General features: G+C 41.9%; 1 protein-coding gene across 2 annotated transcripts in view; it reads left to right on the forward strand.

The window, feature by feature from the left end:
* LOC128699873 (protein O-mannosyl-transferase TMTC1) overlaps window positions 1–5,987 on the forward strand; it is a 158,785-nt gene extending 152,798 nt beyond the window's left edge. For both annotated transcript variants that reach the window (XM_070102310.1, XM_070102311.1), the window contains exon 18: window positions 5,189–5,987. In XM_070102310.1, coding sequence (XP_069958411.1) covers window positions 5,189–5,338 — 150 coding nt within the window. In that variant the 3' untranslated portion in view covers window positions 5,339–5,987. The remainder of the gene's footprint in view (window positions 1–5,188) is intronic.
* The last annotated feature ends 13,390 nt before the right edge of the window (window positions 5,988–19,377 follow it).

Consider the following 19,377-nt stretch of genomic DNA (forward strand, 5'->3'; position numbering starts at 1 on the left):
TACACTCTGGTAAGTGCTTCACTCTGATACTACACTCTGGAAAAGTGCTACACTCAGATACTACACTCTGGTAAGTGCTACACTCAGATACTACACTCTGGTAAGTGCTACACTCAGATATTACACTCTGGTAAGTGCTTCACTCTGATACTACACTCTGGAAAAGTGCTACACTCAGATACTACACTCTGGTAAGTGCTACACTCAGATACTACACTCTGGTAAGTGCTACACTCAGATACTACACTCTGGTAAGTGCTACACTGATACTACACTCTGGTAAGTGCTATACTCAGGTATTACACTCTGGTAAGTGCTACACTCAGATACTACACACTGGTAAGTGCTACACTCAGATACTACACTCTGGTAAGTGCTACACTCTGATATTACACTCTGGTAAGTGCTACACTCAGATATTACACTCTGGTAAGTGCTTCACTCTGATACTACACTCTGGAAAAGTGCTACACTCAGATACTACACTCTGGTAAGTGCTACACTCAGATACTACACTCTGGTAAGTGCTACACTCAGATACTACACTCTGGTAAGTAATTCACTCTGATACTACACTCTGGAAAAGTGCTACACTCAGATACTACACTCTGGTAAGTGCTACACTCAGATACTACACTCTGGTAAGTGCTACACTCTGATATTACACTCTGGTAAGTGCTACACTCAGATATTACACTCTGGTAAGTGCTACAGTCAGATACTACACTCTGGTAAGTGCTACACTCAGATACTACACTCTGGTAAGTGCTACACTCAGATATAACACTCTGGTAAGTGATACACTCAGATACTACACTCTGGTAAGTGCTACAGTCAGATACTACGCTCTGGTAAGTGCTACACTCAGATACTACACTCTGGTAAGTGCTACACTCTGATACTACACTCTGGTAAGTGATACACTCAGATACTACACTCTGGTAAGTGCTACACTCTGATACTTCACTCTGGTAAGTGCTACACTCAGATACTACACTCTGGTAAGTGCTACACTCAGATACTACACTCTGGTAAGTGCTTCACTCTGATACTACACTCTGGTAAGTGCTACACTCAGATACTACACTCTGGTAAGTGCTACACTCAGATACTACACACTGGTAAGTGCTACACTCAGATACTACACTCTGGTAAGTGCTACACTCTGATATTACACTCTGGTAAGTGCTACACTCAGATATTACACTCTGGTAAGTGCTTCACTCTGATACTACACTCTGGAAAAGTGCTACACTCAGATACTACACTCTGGTAAGTGCTACACTCAAATACTACACTCTGGTAAGTGCTACACTCAGATACTACACTCTGGTAAGTAATTCACTCTGATACTACACTCTGGAAAAGTGCTACACTCAGATACTACACTCTGGTAAGTGCTACACTCAGATACTACACTCTGGTAAGTGCTACACTCTGATATTACACTCTGGTAAGTGCTACACTCAGATATTACACTCTGGTAAGTGCTACAGTCAGATACTACACTCTGGTAAGTGCTACACTCAGATACTACACTCTGGTAAGTGCTACACTCAGATATAACACTCTGGTAAGTGATACACTCAGATACTACACTCTGGTAAGTGCTACAGTCAGATACTACGCTCTGGTAAGTGCTACACTCAGATACTACACTCTGGTAAGTGCTACACTCTGATACTACACTCTGGTAAGTGATACACTCAGATACTACACTCTGGTAAGTGCTACACTCTGATACTTCACTCTGGTAAGTGCTACACTCAGATACTACACTCTGGTAAGTGCTACACTCAGATACTACACTCTGGTAAGTGCTTCACTCTGATACTACACTCTGGTAAGTGCTACACTCAGATACTACACTCTGGTAAGTGCTACACTCAGATATAACACTCTGGTAAGTGATACAATCAGATACTACACTCTGGTAAGTGATACACTCAGATACTACACTCTGGTAAGAGCTACACTCAGATACTACACTCTGGTAAGTGCTACACTCTGATACTACACTCTGGTAAGTGATACACCCAGATACTACGCTCTGGTAAGTGCTACACTCAGATACTACACTCTGGTAAGTGATACACTCGGATACTACACTCTGGTAAGTGATACACTCGGATACTACACTCTGGTAAGTGATACACTCGGATACTACACTCTGGTAAGTGATACACTCAGATGTTACACTCTGGTAAGTGCTACAGTCAGATACTACACTCTGGTAAGTGCTACACTCAGATACTACACTCTGGTAAGTGCTACACTCAGATACTACACTCTGGTAAGTGCTACACTCAGATACTACGCTCTGGTAAGTGCTACACTCAGATACTACACTCCGGTAAGTGCTACACTCAGATACTACACTCTGGTAAGTGCTACACTCAGATACTACACTCTGGTAAGTGCTACACTCTGATACTACACTCTGGTAAGTGCTACACTCAGTTACTACACTCTGGTAAGTGCTACACTCAGATATAACACTCTGGTAAGTGATACATTCAGATACTACACTCTGGTAAGTGCTACACTCAGATACTACACTCTGGTAAGTGCTACACTCAGATACTACACTCTGGTAAGTGCTACACTCTGATATAACACTCTGGTAAGTGCTACTCAGATACTACACTCTGGTAAGTGCTACACTCTGATACTACACTCTGGAAAAGTGCTACACTCAGATACTACACTCTGGTAAGTGCTACACTCAGATACTACACTCTGGTAAGTGCTACACTCAGATACTACACTCTGGTAAGTGCTACTCAGATACTACACTCTGATAAGTGCTACACTCCGATACTACCCTCTGGAAAAGTGCTACACTCAGATACTACACTCTGGTAAGTGCTACACTCAGATACTACACTCTGGTAAGTGCTACACTCAGATATAACACTCTGGTAAGTGCTACACTCAGATTTAACACTCTGGTAATTGCTACACTCAGATATAACACTCTGGTAAGTGAAACACTCAGATACTACACTCTGGTAAGTGATACACTCAGATACTACACTCTGGTAAGAGCTACACTCAGATACTACACTCTGGTAAGTGCTACACTCAGATACTACACTGTGGTAAGTGCTACACTCTGATACTACACTCTGGTAAGTGCTACACTCAGATACTACACTCTGGTAAGTGCTACACTCAGATACTACACATTGGTAAGTGCTACACTCAGATACTACACTGTGGTAAGTGCTACACTCTGATACTACACTCTGGAAAAGTGCTACACTCAGATACTACACTCTGGTAAGTGCTACACTCTGATATTACACTCTGGTAATTGCTACACTCAGATACTACACACTGGTAAGTGCTGCACTCAGATACTACACTCTGGTAAGTGCTACACTCTGATACTACACTCTGGAAAAGTGCTACACTCAGATACTACACTCTGGTAAGTGCTACACTCAGATACTACACTCTGGTAAGTGCTACACTCAGATATAACACTCTGGTAAGTGCTACACTCAGATATAACTCTCTGGTAAGTGCTACACTCAGATTTAACACTCTGGTAATTGCTACACTCAGATATAACACTCTGGTAAGTGCTACTCAGATACTACACTCTGGTAAGTGCTACACTCAGATACTACACTCTGGTAATTGCTACACTCAGATACTACACTCTGGTAAGTGCTACACTCAGATACTACACTCTGGTAAGTGCTACACTCAGATACTACACTCTGGTAAGTGCTACTCAGATACTACACTCTGATAAGTGCTACACTCCGATACTACCCTCTGGAAAAGTGCTACACTCAGATACTACACTCTGGTAAGTGCTACACTCAGATACTACACTCTGGTAAGTGCTACACTCAGATATAACACTCTGGTAAGTGCTACACTCAGATTTAACACTCTGGTAATTGCTACACTCAGATATAACACTGGTAAGTGCTACACTCAGATATTACACTCTGGTAAGTACTACACTCAGATACTACACTCTGGTAAGTGCTACACTCAGATACGTCAATCATTTAAATATCAAAGTCATGTATGCAGTTAATTTCCCCCATCATGTATAATGTACACCCCATGGATATATAATGTACACAGACATTATATATCCATTCGGGTATCCTAAGATGATATCCTTAGTTATCCTTAGATGATGTTATCCTTATAGATATCCTAAACATAATGAAAGCAGCTAATCCGTATACTATACTATACCTCTTGTGTAAGATGAGGTAGACGGGATTGGATTTAAGGGATACGGGGGATACCTGTCGAATCATTGAGGTACAAAGACCTGGGACTATGAGGGATACCTGTCTAATTATTAAAGTACAAAGACCTGGGACTATGAGGGATACCTGTCTAATTATTAAAGTACAAAGACCTGGGACTATGAGGGATACCTGTCTAATTATTAAAGTACAAAGACCTGGGACTACGAGGGATACCTGTCTAATTATTAAGGTACAAAGACCGGGGACTACAAGGGATACCTATCTAATCATTGAGGTATAAAAACCTTGGAATACGAGGGATACCTGTCGAATCATTGAGGTACAAAGACCTGGGACTACGAGGGATAACTGTCGAATTATTAAGGTACAAAGACTTGGGACTACGAGGGATACCTATCGAATCATTGAGGTATAAAGACCTGGGAATACGAGGGTTACCTGTCGAATCATTGAGGTAAAAGGACCTGGGAATACGAGGGATACCTGTTGAATCATTGAGGTACAATTACCTGGGAATACAAGAGATACCTGTCGAATCATCGAGGTACAAGACCCCGGGACTACAAGGGGCACGTATCTCCGATCGCACACCACTGACTTACAACACATCTACTTTGTAAGTACTAACAACATAGTCAGTTCCTTTATAAAGCTCCTCTCTATAGTGCATTTTTTGTGAATGTTATTGAAAAAAGCGTATAGAGAATTAAATAGCACGTAAAAAGGCTTCAGTAATAAGCTATTCAGTTTTGTATCCACGTTTTCAATTGTATTCACAAAAAATGCGCCAAGTAGGATATTTTTACAGGTAAGCTTCGTGTAATACATTTGGTTAACTATGCGAGTACATTAACCAAGGAACGGGTGGGTCTTGAACCGTGCCGTGATTTTTGCAGTCGTGTTATTTCGATTTCGTGAGTTCTGTGAGCATGTCTTCATTGCAGGGTGACTATGGTCGAGCCTGGAGACACTACTTGACGGCCCATGGACAGGAACCCTCAAATTCCCTCCTGCTGGAGAACATGGAGAAACTGCGACGGACCCAGCAACTGCAGCACCCCAGCGGCGTCCCTCATTGCCTCAACAAGTCCTGATAGTCTCCTTCACTGCCTTGTTCTACCTCTCAGTACACGTTACTGAAATAAATAATACTTAGAAGTAGCGGAGACCTTTATTAACGACAAGTTTTAGCCCTCACAGTGTGCTGTATCAATTTAAGCAAACTGATCCTCTTGTGGTATAACAGGCTATGACAGCGAACCTTACATCATGTGGACTTGTTATGGTTTATAGGGCGACAGAAGAGAGTATAGAGAATTACACCGTGCGAGCTTCTTGCTATGACTTACATGGCGATTGACAACTTACGCCGTACCGAGCACCGTATGAGGTTTCTTGTTATGGTTCATAGCGCCATTAACAACTTACGCCGTATCGAGCACTGTATGAGGTTTCTTGTTATGGTTCATAGCGCCATTAACAACTTACGCCGTACCGAACACCGTATGAGGTTTCTTGTTATGGTTCATAGCGCCATTAACAACTTACGCCGTATCGAGCACCGTATGAGGTTTCTTGTTATGGTTCATAGCGCCATTAACAACTTACGCCGTATCGAGCACCGTATGAGGTTTCTTGTTATGGTTCATAGCGCCATTAACAACTTACGCCGTATCGAGCACCGTATGAGGTTTCTTGTTATGGTTCATAGCGCCATTAACAACTTACGCGCTTTAACACCATGTGAGCTTTAACACCATGTGAGTTTCTTGTTATGACCTGCAGGGCCACTAACAACTTAAGGCATATCGAGCCCTACGTTATGAAGGTGACGACACACTGTCTTTAACAAAAGTATACACCGCACACAAGTGTTAGTTATTCCTCCTGGTTGGTATTCATATACCGTTCCAGTTCCAACACTTTGCTGTTATAAAGAGCTTTTTTTGCCAAAGAATGATCAAGAGAACTGTTTGTATCGCTGCTTTTGCTACTGTGTCGTTTACTGTAGTGTTAAGAGTGATAATAATACGTTACTATTAGCAAACCATTCTCCCATCTCTCTCTTACACAAGGGTTTCTACTGGATTAGATTAAGATTTCCCATCTATATTTTAAAGTAAAGAGCTGTTACCTACTCCCTCCCTCTCTCCCTCTCTCTCTCTCTGTCTCTCTCTCTCTCTCTCTCAAACCTACCACACATTCTAGAACATTAGTACAGAACAGACACACATTTACGGTACAGACAATGTAAAGTCAAGAGACGTTCATTTTTCCTCTAAAGGGAAAAAGGGTTCACTGATGCTGTTCATGAGCTCTTGATTCAAGGAGCCAGATCTACCCTCCCCTTCCTCGAATCAAACTTTAATACCTCCCGTTCTCCAGGAGCTGTACAGAGGTGAATGATTATTTTCCATGTGTAGGTAACGCCTCTACACGATGGTAAACAAGGAAAGTAAACAAGGTAAATATGCAAATAAAACAAGATAAACAAGTAAACATGACAAGTAAAGATAATGAAGTAAATATAAACAAGGAAAGATAAACAAGGAAAGTAAAAATAAACAAGGAAAGTAAAAATAAACAAGGAAAATAAAGATAAACAAGGAAAGTAAAGATAAGAAAAGTAAACAAGGAAAGTAAGGACAAGCAAGGGAAGTAAACAAGATAAACAAGCAATATGTATCTTACTCGATGTTTCAAGAACGAGAGTTATTTTGCTGTTTTAAGTTTAAAACAGCCATCAAGACCAGAACTTTTTAACAAATAAAAAAAGCCCCCCTACCCCCCAAAAAAAAGACTCACTTGAGGCTGGCTTGGGTGGCCTGGTGGCCCGGTGGCCCGGTGGCCTGGTGGCCCGGTGGCCCGGTGGCCTGGTGGCCCGGTGGCCTGGTGGCCTGGTGGTCCGGTGGCCCGGTGGCCCGGTGGCCTGGTGGCCGGTGGCCTGGTGGCTAAAGCTCCCGCTTCACACACGGAGGGCCCGGGTTCGATTCCCGGCGGGTGGAAACATTTCGACACGTTTCCTTACACCTATTGTCCTGTTCACCTAGCAGCAAATAGGTACCTGGGTGTTAGTCGACTGGTGTGGGTGGCATCCTGGGGGACAAGATTAAGGACCACAATGGAAATAAGTTAGACAGTCCTCGATGACGCACTGACTTTCTTGGGTTATCCTGGGTGGCTAACCCTCCGGGGTTAAAAATCCGAAAGAAATCTTATCTTATCTTATCTTATCTTAAAGAGTCCAGGATAACACCAATTATTTAAGAGCCTAAAGAATAACTAAAACCACGAATCATCTGAGTCCAAAACGTAAAAAATAAAATAAACGATTCAGCTGAGAGTCCAAACACAATATGAGTCCCAAAATCCAAAAGACAACCTTTCAACGAGTCTAAAAAAAAAGTCCAAAAGACGATTTATTTGAGACCTTAGTGTCCAAAATAAACAAAGACTCTTTAAAGTCCAAAAGACCACCAATTATTCAAAAAATTTTAAGTCTAGAAGACCACGAATTATTCGAAAACATAAAAGTCCCCCTTCCCCCCTCCCCCCAAAAAAATACATGAAATAACGACTGCTAACAGTAACTAAAATAACTGTTTTAGGGCATACTCTACTATTTACTCTGCTCTGTTGGCTATAATAATTAATTACGTTACCCGCGCTATTTGAATGTAATCAAATCTCCATCTCATCATTTTTCATATCTAAAACTAACTTTGATGTGCGTATTACCTTTGATGAAAATTGGTTACAAAGCCAATATTAATATAGTCCCTTTGTAGTTTGATGGTCAAATATTATGAGCGGGTTAAAAAGGGACCTTTCATGCGGGTTATACACATCAACACCATGCCTAACCCTTCTAGGGTAGGGTAGGTGCCTGAACCCGAGCCTTTAGCTCATAAGACTGTCATTCCCATTTGTTCCCTTGGGGCGGGGATGGCAGACCAGAGAGGCCTAGCTTGTGGCTAGGCCTGGGGACAGTTGGTCCCAAAGATGAGGAGGTACTTGTGCCTCCTCCCATGGGAGACTTAGGTCTCAGACACTCCCTAAAGTGGGAGCCAAGGCCGGGCCACCACTTGGAAAGGGCCCGGGCCGGGAGAATACCGGCTAATCTTTACCTAACCGGGTTATACACAGTGAAAGTAATACTCTTGTGTTTCTCGGTCTATGTATACTCCAAATTTATTTCAGTACCTATTGGGGATTAGATTTTTCTTGACTGGTGAACAGATGGCATTTGTGAAATTAACTAATGTTGAGGTCTGACACACCATGTATCACACACCTTAAGTTACTTATAACTGATGTGAAGGTCTGACACACCATGTATCACCCACCTTAAGTTACTTATAACTGATGTGAAGGTCTGACACACCATGTATCACCCACCTTAAGTTACTTATAACTGATGTGAAGGTCTGACACACCATGTATCGCCCACCTTAAGTTACTTATAACTGATGTGAAGGTTTGAAACACCATGTATCACCCACCTTAAGTTACTTATGACTGATGCTGAGGTCTGACACACCATGTATCACCCACCTTAAGTTACTTATAACTGATGTGAAGGTCTGACACACCATGTATCACCCACCTTAAGTTACTTATAACTGATGTGAAGGTTTGACACACCATGTATCACCCACCTTAAGTTACTTATAACTGATGTGAAGGTTTGACACACCATGTATCACCCACCTTAAGTTACTTATGACTGATGCTGAGGTCTGACACACCATGTATCACCCACCTTAAGTTACTTATAACTGATGTGAAGGTCTGACACACCATGTATCACCCACCTTAAGTTACTTACAACAGATGTGAGGGTTTGACACACCATGTATCACCCACCTTAAGTTACTTATAACAAATGTGAAGGTTTGACACACCATGTATCACCCACCTTAAGTTACTTATAACTTAAGTTACTTATAACTGATGTGAATGTTTGACACACCATGTATCACCCACCTTAAGTTACTTATAACTGATGTGAAGGTTTGACACACCATATATCACGCACCTTAAGTTACTTATAACTGATGTGAAGGTTTGACACACCATATATCACGCACCTTAAGTTACTTATAACTGATGTGAAGGTTTGACACACCATATATCACCCACCTTAATTACTTACAACAGATGTGAAGGTTTGACACACCATGTATCACACACCTTAATTACTTACAACAGATGTGAAGGTTTGACACACCATGTATCACACACCTTAAGTTACTTATGACTGATGTTGAGGTCTGACACACCATGTATCGCCCACCTTAAGTTACTTATAACTGATGTGAAGGTTTGACACACGATGTATCACCCACCTTAAGTTACTTATAACTGATGTGAAGGTCTGACATACCATGTATCACCCACCTTAAGTTACTTATAACTGATGTGAAGGTCTGACACACCATGTATCACCCACCTTAAGTTACTTATAACTGATGTGAAGGTATGACATCCCATATATCACCCACTTTAAGTTACTTATAACTGACATAGAGGTCTGATCCCCAATATATCACCCACCTTAAGTTACTTATAACTGTTGTAGAGGTTAGACACACCATATATCACCCACCTTAATTTAGTTATAACTGTTGTAGAGGTTTGACACACCATATATAACCCACTTTAAGTTACTTATAACTGATGTACAGATTTAACATATCATTTATCACCTTATAAGTCTGACTTATAAGTGATGTAAATTTATAATTTCACTCAGAACACTAGATATTCATACCTCACACACCTTGAATCAAGAGCCTTTACTAGCCTTGAGGTATCCCATGAGAGGGAGGGATACACAGTTTCCAATAGTGATAATTTAGAAATACAGCTTGCCTAAGGTAAGCTAAGCCAACACAGAAGCTTGATCCCTGCCTGGGTATTCTTCCCCGGACATCAGATCCTATTACAGCCTCACTGTACTGGTAACTTACCCAACAATACGCTATTTTTGTAGACATTAACAAATAAATATTTTTAAGAGCAAATGTCTTTTCCCTAAACACCTATACACACACACACACACACACACACACACACACACACAAAAAAAAAAAAAAAAAAAAAAAAAAAAAAAAAAAAAAAAAAAAAAAAAAAGGAGACAGACATGAAGCACTAAACTACAGACCAGTGTCACTGACATGTATAGTATGCAAAGTCATGGAGAAGATTATCAGGAGAAGAGTGGTGGAACACCTAGAAAGGAATGATCTCATCAACAGCAGCCAACATGGTTTCAGGGACGGGAAATCCTGTGTCACAAACCTACTGGAGTTCTATGACAAGGTGACAGCAGTAAGACAAGAGAGAGAGGGGTGGGTGGATTGCATTTTCTTGGACTGCAAGAAGGCGTTTGACACAGTACCACACAAGAGATTAGTGAAAAAACTGGAGGACCAAGCAGGGATAACAGGGAAGGCACTACAATGGATCAGGGAATATTTGTCAAGAAGACAGCAGCGAGTAATGGTACGTGGCGAGGTGTCAGAGTGGGCACCTGTGACCAGCGGGGTCCCACAGGGGTCAGTCCTAGGACCAGTGCTGTTTCTGGTATTTGTGAACGACATGACAGAAGCAATAAACTCCGAAGTGTCCCTGTTTGCAGATGACGTGAAGTTGATGAGAAGAATTCATTCGATCGAAGACCAGGCAGAACTACAAAGGGATCTGGACAGGGTGCAGACCTGGTCCAGCAACTGGCTCCTGGAGTTCAATCCCACCAAGTGCAAAGTCATGAAGATTGGGAAAGGGCAAAGAAGACCGCAGACGGAGTGCAGTCTAGGGGGCCAGAGACTACAAACCTCACTCAAGGAAAAAGATCTTGGGGTGAGTATAACACCAGGCACATCTGAAGCGCACATCAACCAAATAGGTGCTGCAGCATATGGGCGCATAGCAAACCTCAGAACAGCATTCCGACATCTTAATAAGGAGTCGTTCAGGACCCTGTACACCGTGTACGTTAGGCCAATATTGGAGTATGCGGCACCAGTTTGGAACCCACACCTAGCCAAGCATGTAAAAAAACTAGAGAAAGTGCAAAGGTTTGCCACAAGACTAGTCCCAGAGCTAAGAGGTATGTCCTACGAGGAGAGGTTAAGGGAAATCAACCTGACGACACTGAAGGACAGCAGAGATAGGGGGGACATGATAACGACTTACAAAATACTGAGAGGAATTGACAAGGTGGACAAAGACAGGATGTTCCAGAGACTGGACACAGCAACAAGGGGACACAGTTGGAAGCTGAAGACACAGATGAATCACAGGGATGTTAGGAAGTATTTCTTCAGCCACAGAGTAGTCAGGAAGTGGAATAGTTTGGGAAGAGATGTAGTGGAGGCAGGATCCATACATAGCTTTAAGCAGAGGTACGATAAAGCTCATGGTTGAGGGAGAGTGACCTAGTAGCGACCAGTGAAGAGGCGGGGCCAGGAGCTTGGGCTCGACCCCTGCAACCTCAACTAGGTGAATACAGCTAGGTGAGTACACACACACACGCACAAATACACACACACACACACATATATATATATATATATATATATATATATATATATATATATATATATATATATATATATATATATATATATATATATGTATATATGTATATATATATATATATATATATATAATAATAATAATAATAATAATAATAATAATAAATATCAAGCACATAGACGTAATCTTGCTAAATAAGTCTACATATCTTACGGGGCAAATTTCAGAAAAATGTCACAAATAGCGAATAGAATCTGAAATATATTTTCCTCTAAATCACAAAAAAAATTTAGGCTGCCATTGTGGCGGTCAAATTTCCCCAATTAAGGAAATATTACTTAATAAACCTGACTCTATATCGTGTCTAAAATTTTAACAAAGGTGATTATTTCTGAGATAGTTTTAAATTATAGGTCAATGTGGTATAATCAGGTGATGTGGTGAACCTGCTCGGTTGTAGTAGACGTGTATATATATATATATATATATATATATATATATATATATATATATATATATATATATATATATATATATATATATATATATATATATATATATATATGCAAAAATATCACACAAAACAGGTGAGTTCAAAATATGACAAACAACCACTCTGAAAGAATAGAGAAAGTCCAAGCGCTTTCGTGACTACTCACATTATCAAGGAACTATTGATAATGTGAGTAGTCACGAAAGCGCTTGGAATTTCTCTATTCTTTCAGAGTGGTTGTTTGGCATATATATATATATATATATATATATATATATATATATATATATATATATATATATATATATATATATATATATATATATATATATATATATATATATTTATTTATATTTTATTGAGAGCATATCTTGTACAGACAGACATAACACATATAGTATAAAACTGTTGAAAACAATAAGTATAAATCATCACACACACACATGTTGTTGGACACAGGAGAAGAAACCCGTCACAGACAAACAAAAAAGAAAGAGCATCAAGCGCACTATACACACTCTAGCAACCTATCACTATATATAAGAAAAATACTTAAAATTATCACGTCTCACTTCTACATAGGTGTGATGTACAGCGGACAAAAAAAAAACATACTCATGTAGGTGTAAGTACAGAAAACATCACACATATATATTATTGTAACAAGTAACGCTCATTTCAAATAAATACCCCTTTCTTGGGTGTAAGTCATACAGAAGTATGTGTATCCGCCTGAGGTACACACACCTCCGTCTGAGGTACACACACCTCCGCCTGAGGTACACACACCTCCGTCTGAGGTACACACACCTCCGCCTGAGGTACACACACCTCCGCCTGAGGTACACACACCTCCGTCTGAGGTACACACACCTCCGCCTGAGGTACACACACCTCCGCCTGAGGTACACACACCTCCGTCTGAGGTACACACACCGCCTGAGGTACACACACCTCCGTCTGAGGTACACACACCTCCGCCTGAGGTACACACACCTCCGCCTGAGGTACACACACCTCCTGAGGTACACACACCTCCGCCTGAGGTACACACACCTCCGGCTGAGGTACACACACCGCCTGAGGTGCACACACCTCCGTCTGAGGTACACACACCTCCGCCTGAGGTACACACACCTCCGTCTGAGGTACACACACCTCCGCCTGAGGTACACACACCTCCGCCTGAGGTACACACACCTCCGTCTGAGGTACACACACCTCCGCCTGAGGTATACACACCTCCGCCTGAGGTACACACACCTCCGTCTGAGGTACACACACCTCCGCCTGAGGTACACACACCGCCTGAGGTGCACACACCTCCGTCTGAGGTACACACACCTCCGCCTGAGGTACACACACCTCCGTCTGAGGTACACACACCTCCTCCTGAGGTACACACACCTCCGCCTGAGGTACACACACCTCCGGCTGAGGTACACACACCTCCGTCTGAGGTACACACACCTCCGTCTGAGGTACACACACCTCCGTCTGAGGTACACACACCTCCGCCTGAGGTACACACACCTCCGCCTGAGGTACACACACCTCCGTCTGAGGTACACACACCTCCGCCTGAGGTACACACACCTCCGCCTGAGGTACACACACCTCCGCCTGAGGTACACACACCTCCGTCTGAGGTACACACACCTCCGTCTGAGGTACACACACCTCCGCCTGAGGTACACACACCTCCGTCTGAGGTACACACACCTCCGCCTGAGGTACACACACCTCCGCCTGAGGTACACACACCTCCGTCTGAGGTACACACACCTCCGCCTGAGGTACAGACACCTCCGTCTGAGGTACAGACACCTCCGCCTAAGGTACACACACCTCCGTCTGAGGTACACACACCTCCTCCTGAGGTACACACACCTCCGCCTGAGGTACACACACCTCCGGCTGAGGTACACACACCTCCGTCTGAGGTACACACACCTCCGTCTGAGGTACACACACCTCCGTCTGAGGTACACACACCTCCGCCTGAGGTACACACACCTCCGCCTGAGGTACACACACCTCCGGCTGAGGTACAGACACCTCCGTCTGAGGTACACACACCTCCGCCTGAGGTACACACACCTCCGTCTGAGGTACACACACCTCCTCCTGAGGTACACACACCTCCGCCTGAGGTACACACACCTCCGCCTGAGGTACACACACCTCCGTCTGAGGTACACACACCTCCGTCTGAGGTACACACACCTCCGTCTGAGGTACACACACCTCCGCCTGAGGTACACACACCTCCGTCTGAGGTACACACACCTTCGTCTGAGGTACACACACCTCCGCCTGAGGTACACACACCTCCGTCTGAGGTACACACACCTCCGTCTGAGGTACACACACCTCCGTCTGAGGTACACACACCTCCGTCTGAGGTACACACACCTCCGCCTGAGGTACACACACCTCCGTCTGAGGTACACACACCTCCGTCTGAGGTACACACACCTCCGCCTGAGGTACACACACCTCCGCCTGAGGTACACACACCCACCTGAGGTACACACACCTCCGCCTGAGGTACACACACCTCCGCCAAATACACTGGCCACAATTACTGAATTATCATATTGTTGTACACATACATTGATATATCATCATGTAAAGTAAATACTGTCAACAAAATCAATTTCACAGCACAGGCTTCCATAACATAATACGAACACACAAATAAAAACTACTCTATCACAACCTATTCACTGCACAAACGTCAATGTGGAAAACAAAGGTGTATACAAAAGACACTATCAAGTTGGAAATTCAGTTTCTCCGACACTCTTTACCCCACCCCCCTTATCCCCCCCCATTTGGGTAACCGCCCACTTTCTCTCGTCATTACACATGACCCTGTCACACATTCTTCTAGCCTAACATGAGCATATAACTTGTCACAGCGCGACAGTATCACAATCACTCCTAACATGAGCATATAACTTGTCACAGCGCGACAGTATCACAATCACTCCTAACATGAGCATATAACTTGTCACAGCGCGACAGTATCACAATCACTCCTAACATGAGCATATAACTTGTCACAGCGCGACAGTATCACAACCACTCCTAACATGAGCATATAACTTGTCACAGCGCGACAGTATCATAATCACTCCTAACATGAGCATATAACCTGTCACAGCGCGACAGTATCACAATCACTCCTAACATGAGCATATAACTTGTCACAGCGCGACAGTATCACAATCACTCCTAACATGAGCATATAACCTGTCACAGCGCGACAGTATCACAATCACTCCTAACATGAGCATATAACCTGTCACAGCGCGACAGTATCATAATCACTCCTAACATGAGCATATAACCTGTCACAGCGCGACAGTATCACAATCACTCCTAACATGAGCATATAACTTGTCACAGCGCGACAGTATCACAACCACTCCTAACATGAGCATATAACTTGTCACAGCGCGACAGTATCACAATCACTCCTAACATGAGCATATAACTTGTCACAGCGCGACAGTATCACAATCACTCCTAACATGAGCATATAACTTGTCACAGCGCGACAGTATCACAATCACTCCTAACATGAGCATATAACCTGTCACAGCGCGACAGTATCACAATCACTACGAACCTCACCCAAGCATCCTTACAGCATACATGCGTACATTACCTCTATAAAATTTATACCGCCACCTTCTAACATAGGTGTGATGGTAAGGGACCAAGCATATGCAAGGCTATATACACAGAGAGAGTAATGCAGTCATCATCCCGTGGGACACGTACGCGAAAGTATAAACTGAAAACTCCCACAACCAAACTGGATAGCACTTTTAATCCAGCTGTCATCACACTTACATCCTAACACCTACCAACCACACTGAACCATCCCTCGTTTACATCTAAGCCTAATGATATAATTAGTGTCCAGGTGTTAAGTTGGCAGACCCGACGAAAACCTCACGCTGGCCGGGGGTTGCCGAAACCCTGCAGGGATTTTTTTTCATACAACTTCTAAATCTAAGACACTAATCTAAGTTGTAGGTGTATATATATATATATATATATATATATATATATATATATATATATATATATATATATATATATATATATATATATATATATATATATATATATATATACAATATATATATATGTTGTGTATATACCGTGTGCCCCTGTAAGCTAGACCAGTTTCCAGAGTATTGTTTCAGTGGTCTCCTACACTGTGGTATTTACAATACAATTGTTTTGTTTGTAATTAATCTTTTGTCATGGTGATTGTGGGAATTAAATAATGCAAAATTAAAATATCTAATTAACATTGGCCCTGCAAATGCCACAATAAATGAGGAACTAAGCTCTTTGCTGGTTAAGTTAGGTAAGGTTAGGTTAGGTTAGGTAAGGTTAAGTTAGGCAAGGTTAAGTTAGGTAAGGTTAGGTTAGGTTAGGTAGGGTTAAGTTAGGTAAGGTTAAGTTAGGTAAGGTTAAGTTAGGTAAGTTTAAGTTAGGTAAGGTTAGGTTAGGTTAGGTAGGGTTAAGTTAGGTAAGGTTAAGTTAGGTAAGGTTAAGTTAGATAAGGTAAGGTAAGGTTAGGTTAGGTTAGGTAGGGTTGAGTTAGGTAAGGTTGTTAGGTAAGGTTAAGTTAGGTAAGGTTAAGTTAGGTAAGGTTAAGTTAGGCAAGGTTAAGTTAGGTAAGCTTAAGTTAGGTAAGGTTAAGTTAGGTAAGGTTAAGTTAGGTAAGGTTAAGTTAGGTAAGCTTAAGTTAGGTAAGGTTAAGTTAGGTAAGGTTAAGTTAGGTAAGGTTAAGTTAGGTTAGGCTAAGTTAGGTTAGCTTAGGTTAGGTTAAGTTAGGTAAGGTTAAGTTAAGTTAGGTAAGGTTAAGTTAGGTAAGGTTAAGTTAGGTTAGGTTAAGTTAGGTAAGGTTAAGTTAGGTAAGGTTAAGTTAGGTAAGGTTAAGTTAGGTAAGGTTAAGTTAGATAAGGTTAAGTTAGGTTAGGTTAGGTTAGCTTAGGTTAGGTTAAGTTAGGTAAGGTTAAGTTAGGTAAGGTTAAGTTAGGTTAGGCTAGGTTAGGTTAGGTAAGGTTAAGTTAAGTTAGGTAAGGTAAAGTTAGGTAAGGTTAAGTTAGGTAAGGTTAAGTTAGGTAAAGTTAGGTTAGGTATGGTTAGGTTAGGTTAGGTTAGGTAAGTTAAGATAAGTTATGTAAGGTTAAGCTAGGTAAGGTTAAGTTAGGTAAGGTTAAGTTAGGTAAGGTTAGGTTAGGTAAGGTTAAGTTAGGTAAGGTTAAGTTAGGTAAGGTTAAGTTAGGTTAGGTTAAGTTAGGTAAGGTTAGGTTAGGTAAGGTTAAGTTAGGTAAGGTTAAGTTAGGTAAGGTTAAGTTAGGTAAGGTTAGGTTAGGTAAGGTTGTTAGGTTAGGTTAAGTTAGGTAAGGTTAGGTTAGGTAAGGTTAAGTTAGGTAAGGTTAAGTTAGGTAAGGTTAAGTTAGGTAAGGTTAGGTTAGGTAAGGTAAGGTAAGGTTAGGTTAGGTTAGGTTAGGTTAGGTTAGGTTAGGTTAGGTTAGGTTAGGTTAGGTTAGGTTAGGTTAGGTTAGGTTAGGTTAGGTTAGGTTAGGTAAGGTTAGGGAAGGTTAGGTTAGGTTAGGTTAGGTTAGGTTAGGTTAAGTTAGGTTAGGTTAGGTTAGGTTAGGTTAGGGTAGGTTAGGTTAGGTTAGGTTAGGTTAGGTTAGGTTAGGTAAGGTTAGGTTAGGTTAGGTTAAGTTAGGTTAGGTTAAGTTAGGTAAGGTTAGGTTAAGTTAGGTAAGGTTAGGTTAGGTAAGGTTAAGTTAGGTTAGGTTAAGTTAGGTAAGGCTAGGTTAGGTAAGGTTAAGTTAGGTTAGGTTAGGTTAAGTTAGGTAAGGCTAGGTTAGGTAAGGTTAAGTTAGGTTAGGTTAGGTTAGGTTAGGTTAAGTTAGGTAAGGCTAGGTTAGGTAAGGTTAAGTTAGGTAAGGTTAGGTTAGGTAAGGTTAAGTTAGGTTAGGTTAAGTTAGGTAAGGTTAAGTTAGGTAAGGTTAGGTTAGCTTAGGTTAAGTTAGGTTAGGTTAAGTTAGGTAAGGTTAAGTTAGGTAAGGTTAAGTTAGGTAAGGTTAGGTTAGCTTAGGTTAAGTTAGGTTAGGTTAAGTTAGGTAAGGTTAAGTTAGGTAAGGTTAAGTTAGGGTCTTAGTCATATGTTGACCCACAGCTGGAGCTTTTGGCCATGTGACCGAGACCTTCCACTGGCTTACCACTCCACTTCAAACATTTTGATCACAGTTAAAACCGCATTATTTTCAAACCCTTGACAGAATATGATTCTTTTATTATGGGGAGCGCTAAACCAGTAGGGACTATACACCTCCTGTGGGGGAAGAATGGAAGAAGCTCTTAGAACTGGAGCAGAGATCCAATGCCCTGGATCAAGAGCCTGGATCAAGGAACCCACCTTGAGGGGCCACTTACCATAAATTAGTGGAAACTTGACTGGATCCTAGCAGCCATTTGTTTCTCTCACAAATAGTTGATTTAATCGCTGGAATTTAAGTTCTGGTGCTTCAGCTTGTCACTGTTACTCTTGCCTGGTGACTGACGTAAATATTTGTCCGTAAACCAACGTAATTTTGCTATAATTTAACGGAGACGTTAGAACGACCTTCACCACACAACGTTGAGACTCTGACTGACTCGGTGACTCAAGAAACCTTTCATATCCGTGAGAGAAAGGGGCTCTTGATCCAGGGAATTGCATCTATCTTCTCTTATTATCTCCCATTTCTCGCGGCGCTATGTGACCCCTACAGGTACAGCGCTTCAAGCGGATAATAATAATAACGCCAGACGCCCCCGGCAGACCTGCCATCAGTGACATATTTTCCAACCCAACACCGGTTCGCCATTTTTAATTTCCACAGATGACGGAAAATTACTAGTGCTCTTACTAAAAAGTAAACCTGGGCTTTTAATATGTCGGTCAATGTTAATCCTGTTATCTTAAACTGAATGGCCATAATGACTGAGTCACGTGACTGGGGATATATTTACCAAACTCCTAAAAATTTCTGTCTAATAACTTACTTT

The sequence above is a fragment of the Cherax quadricarinatus genome, chromosome 81 (assembly GCF_038502225.1).
Source record: "Cherax quadricarinatus isolate ZL_2023a chromosome 81, ASM3850222v1, whole genome shotgun sequence".
Classification (NCBI taxonomy): Eukaryota; Metazoa; Arthropoda; class Malacostraca; order Decapoda; family Parastacidae; genus Cherax; species Cherax quadricarinatus.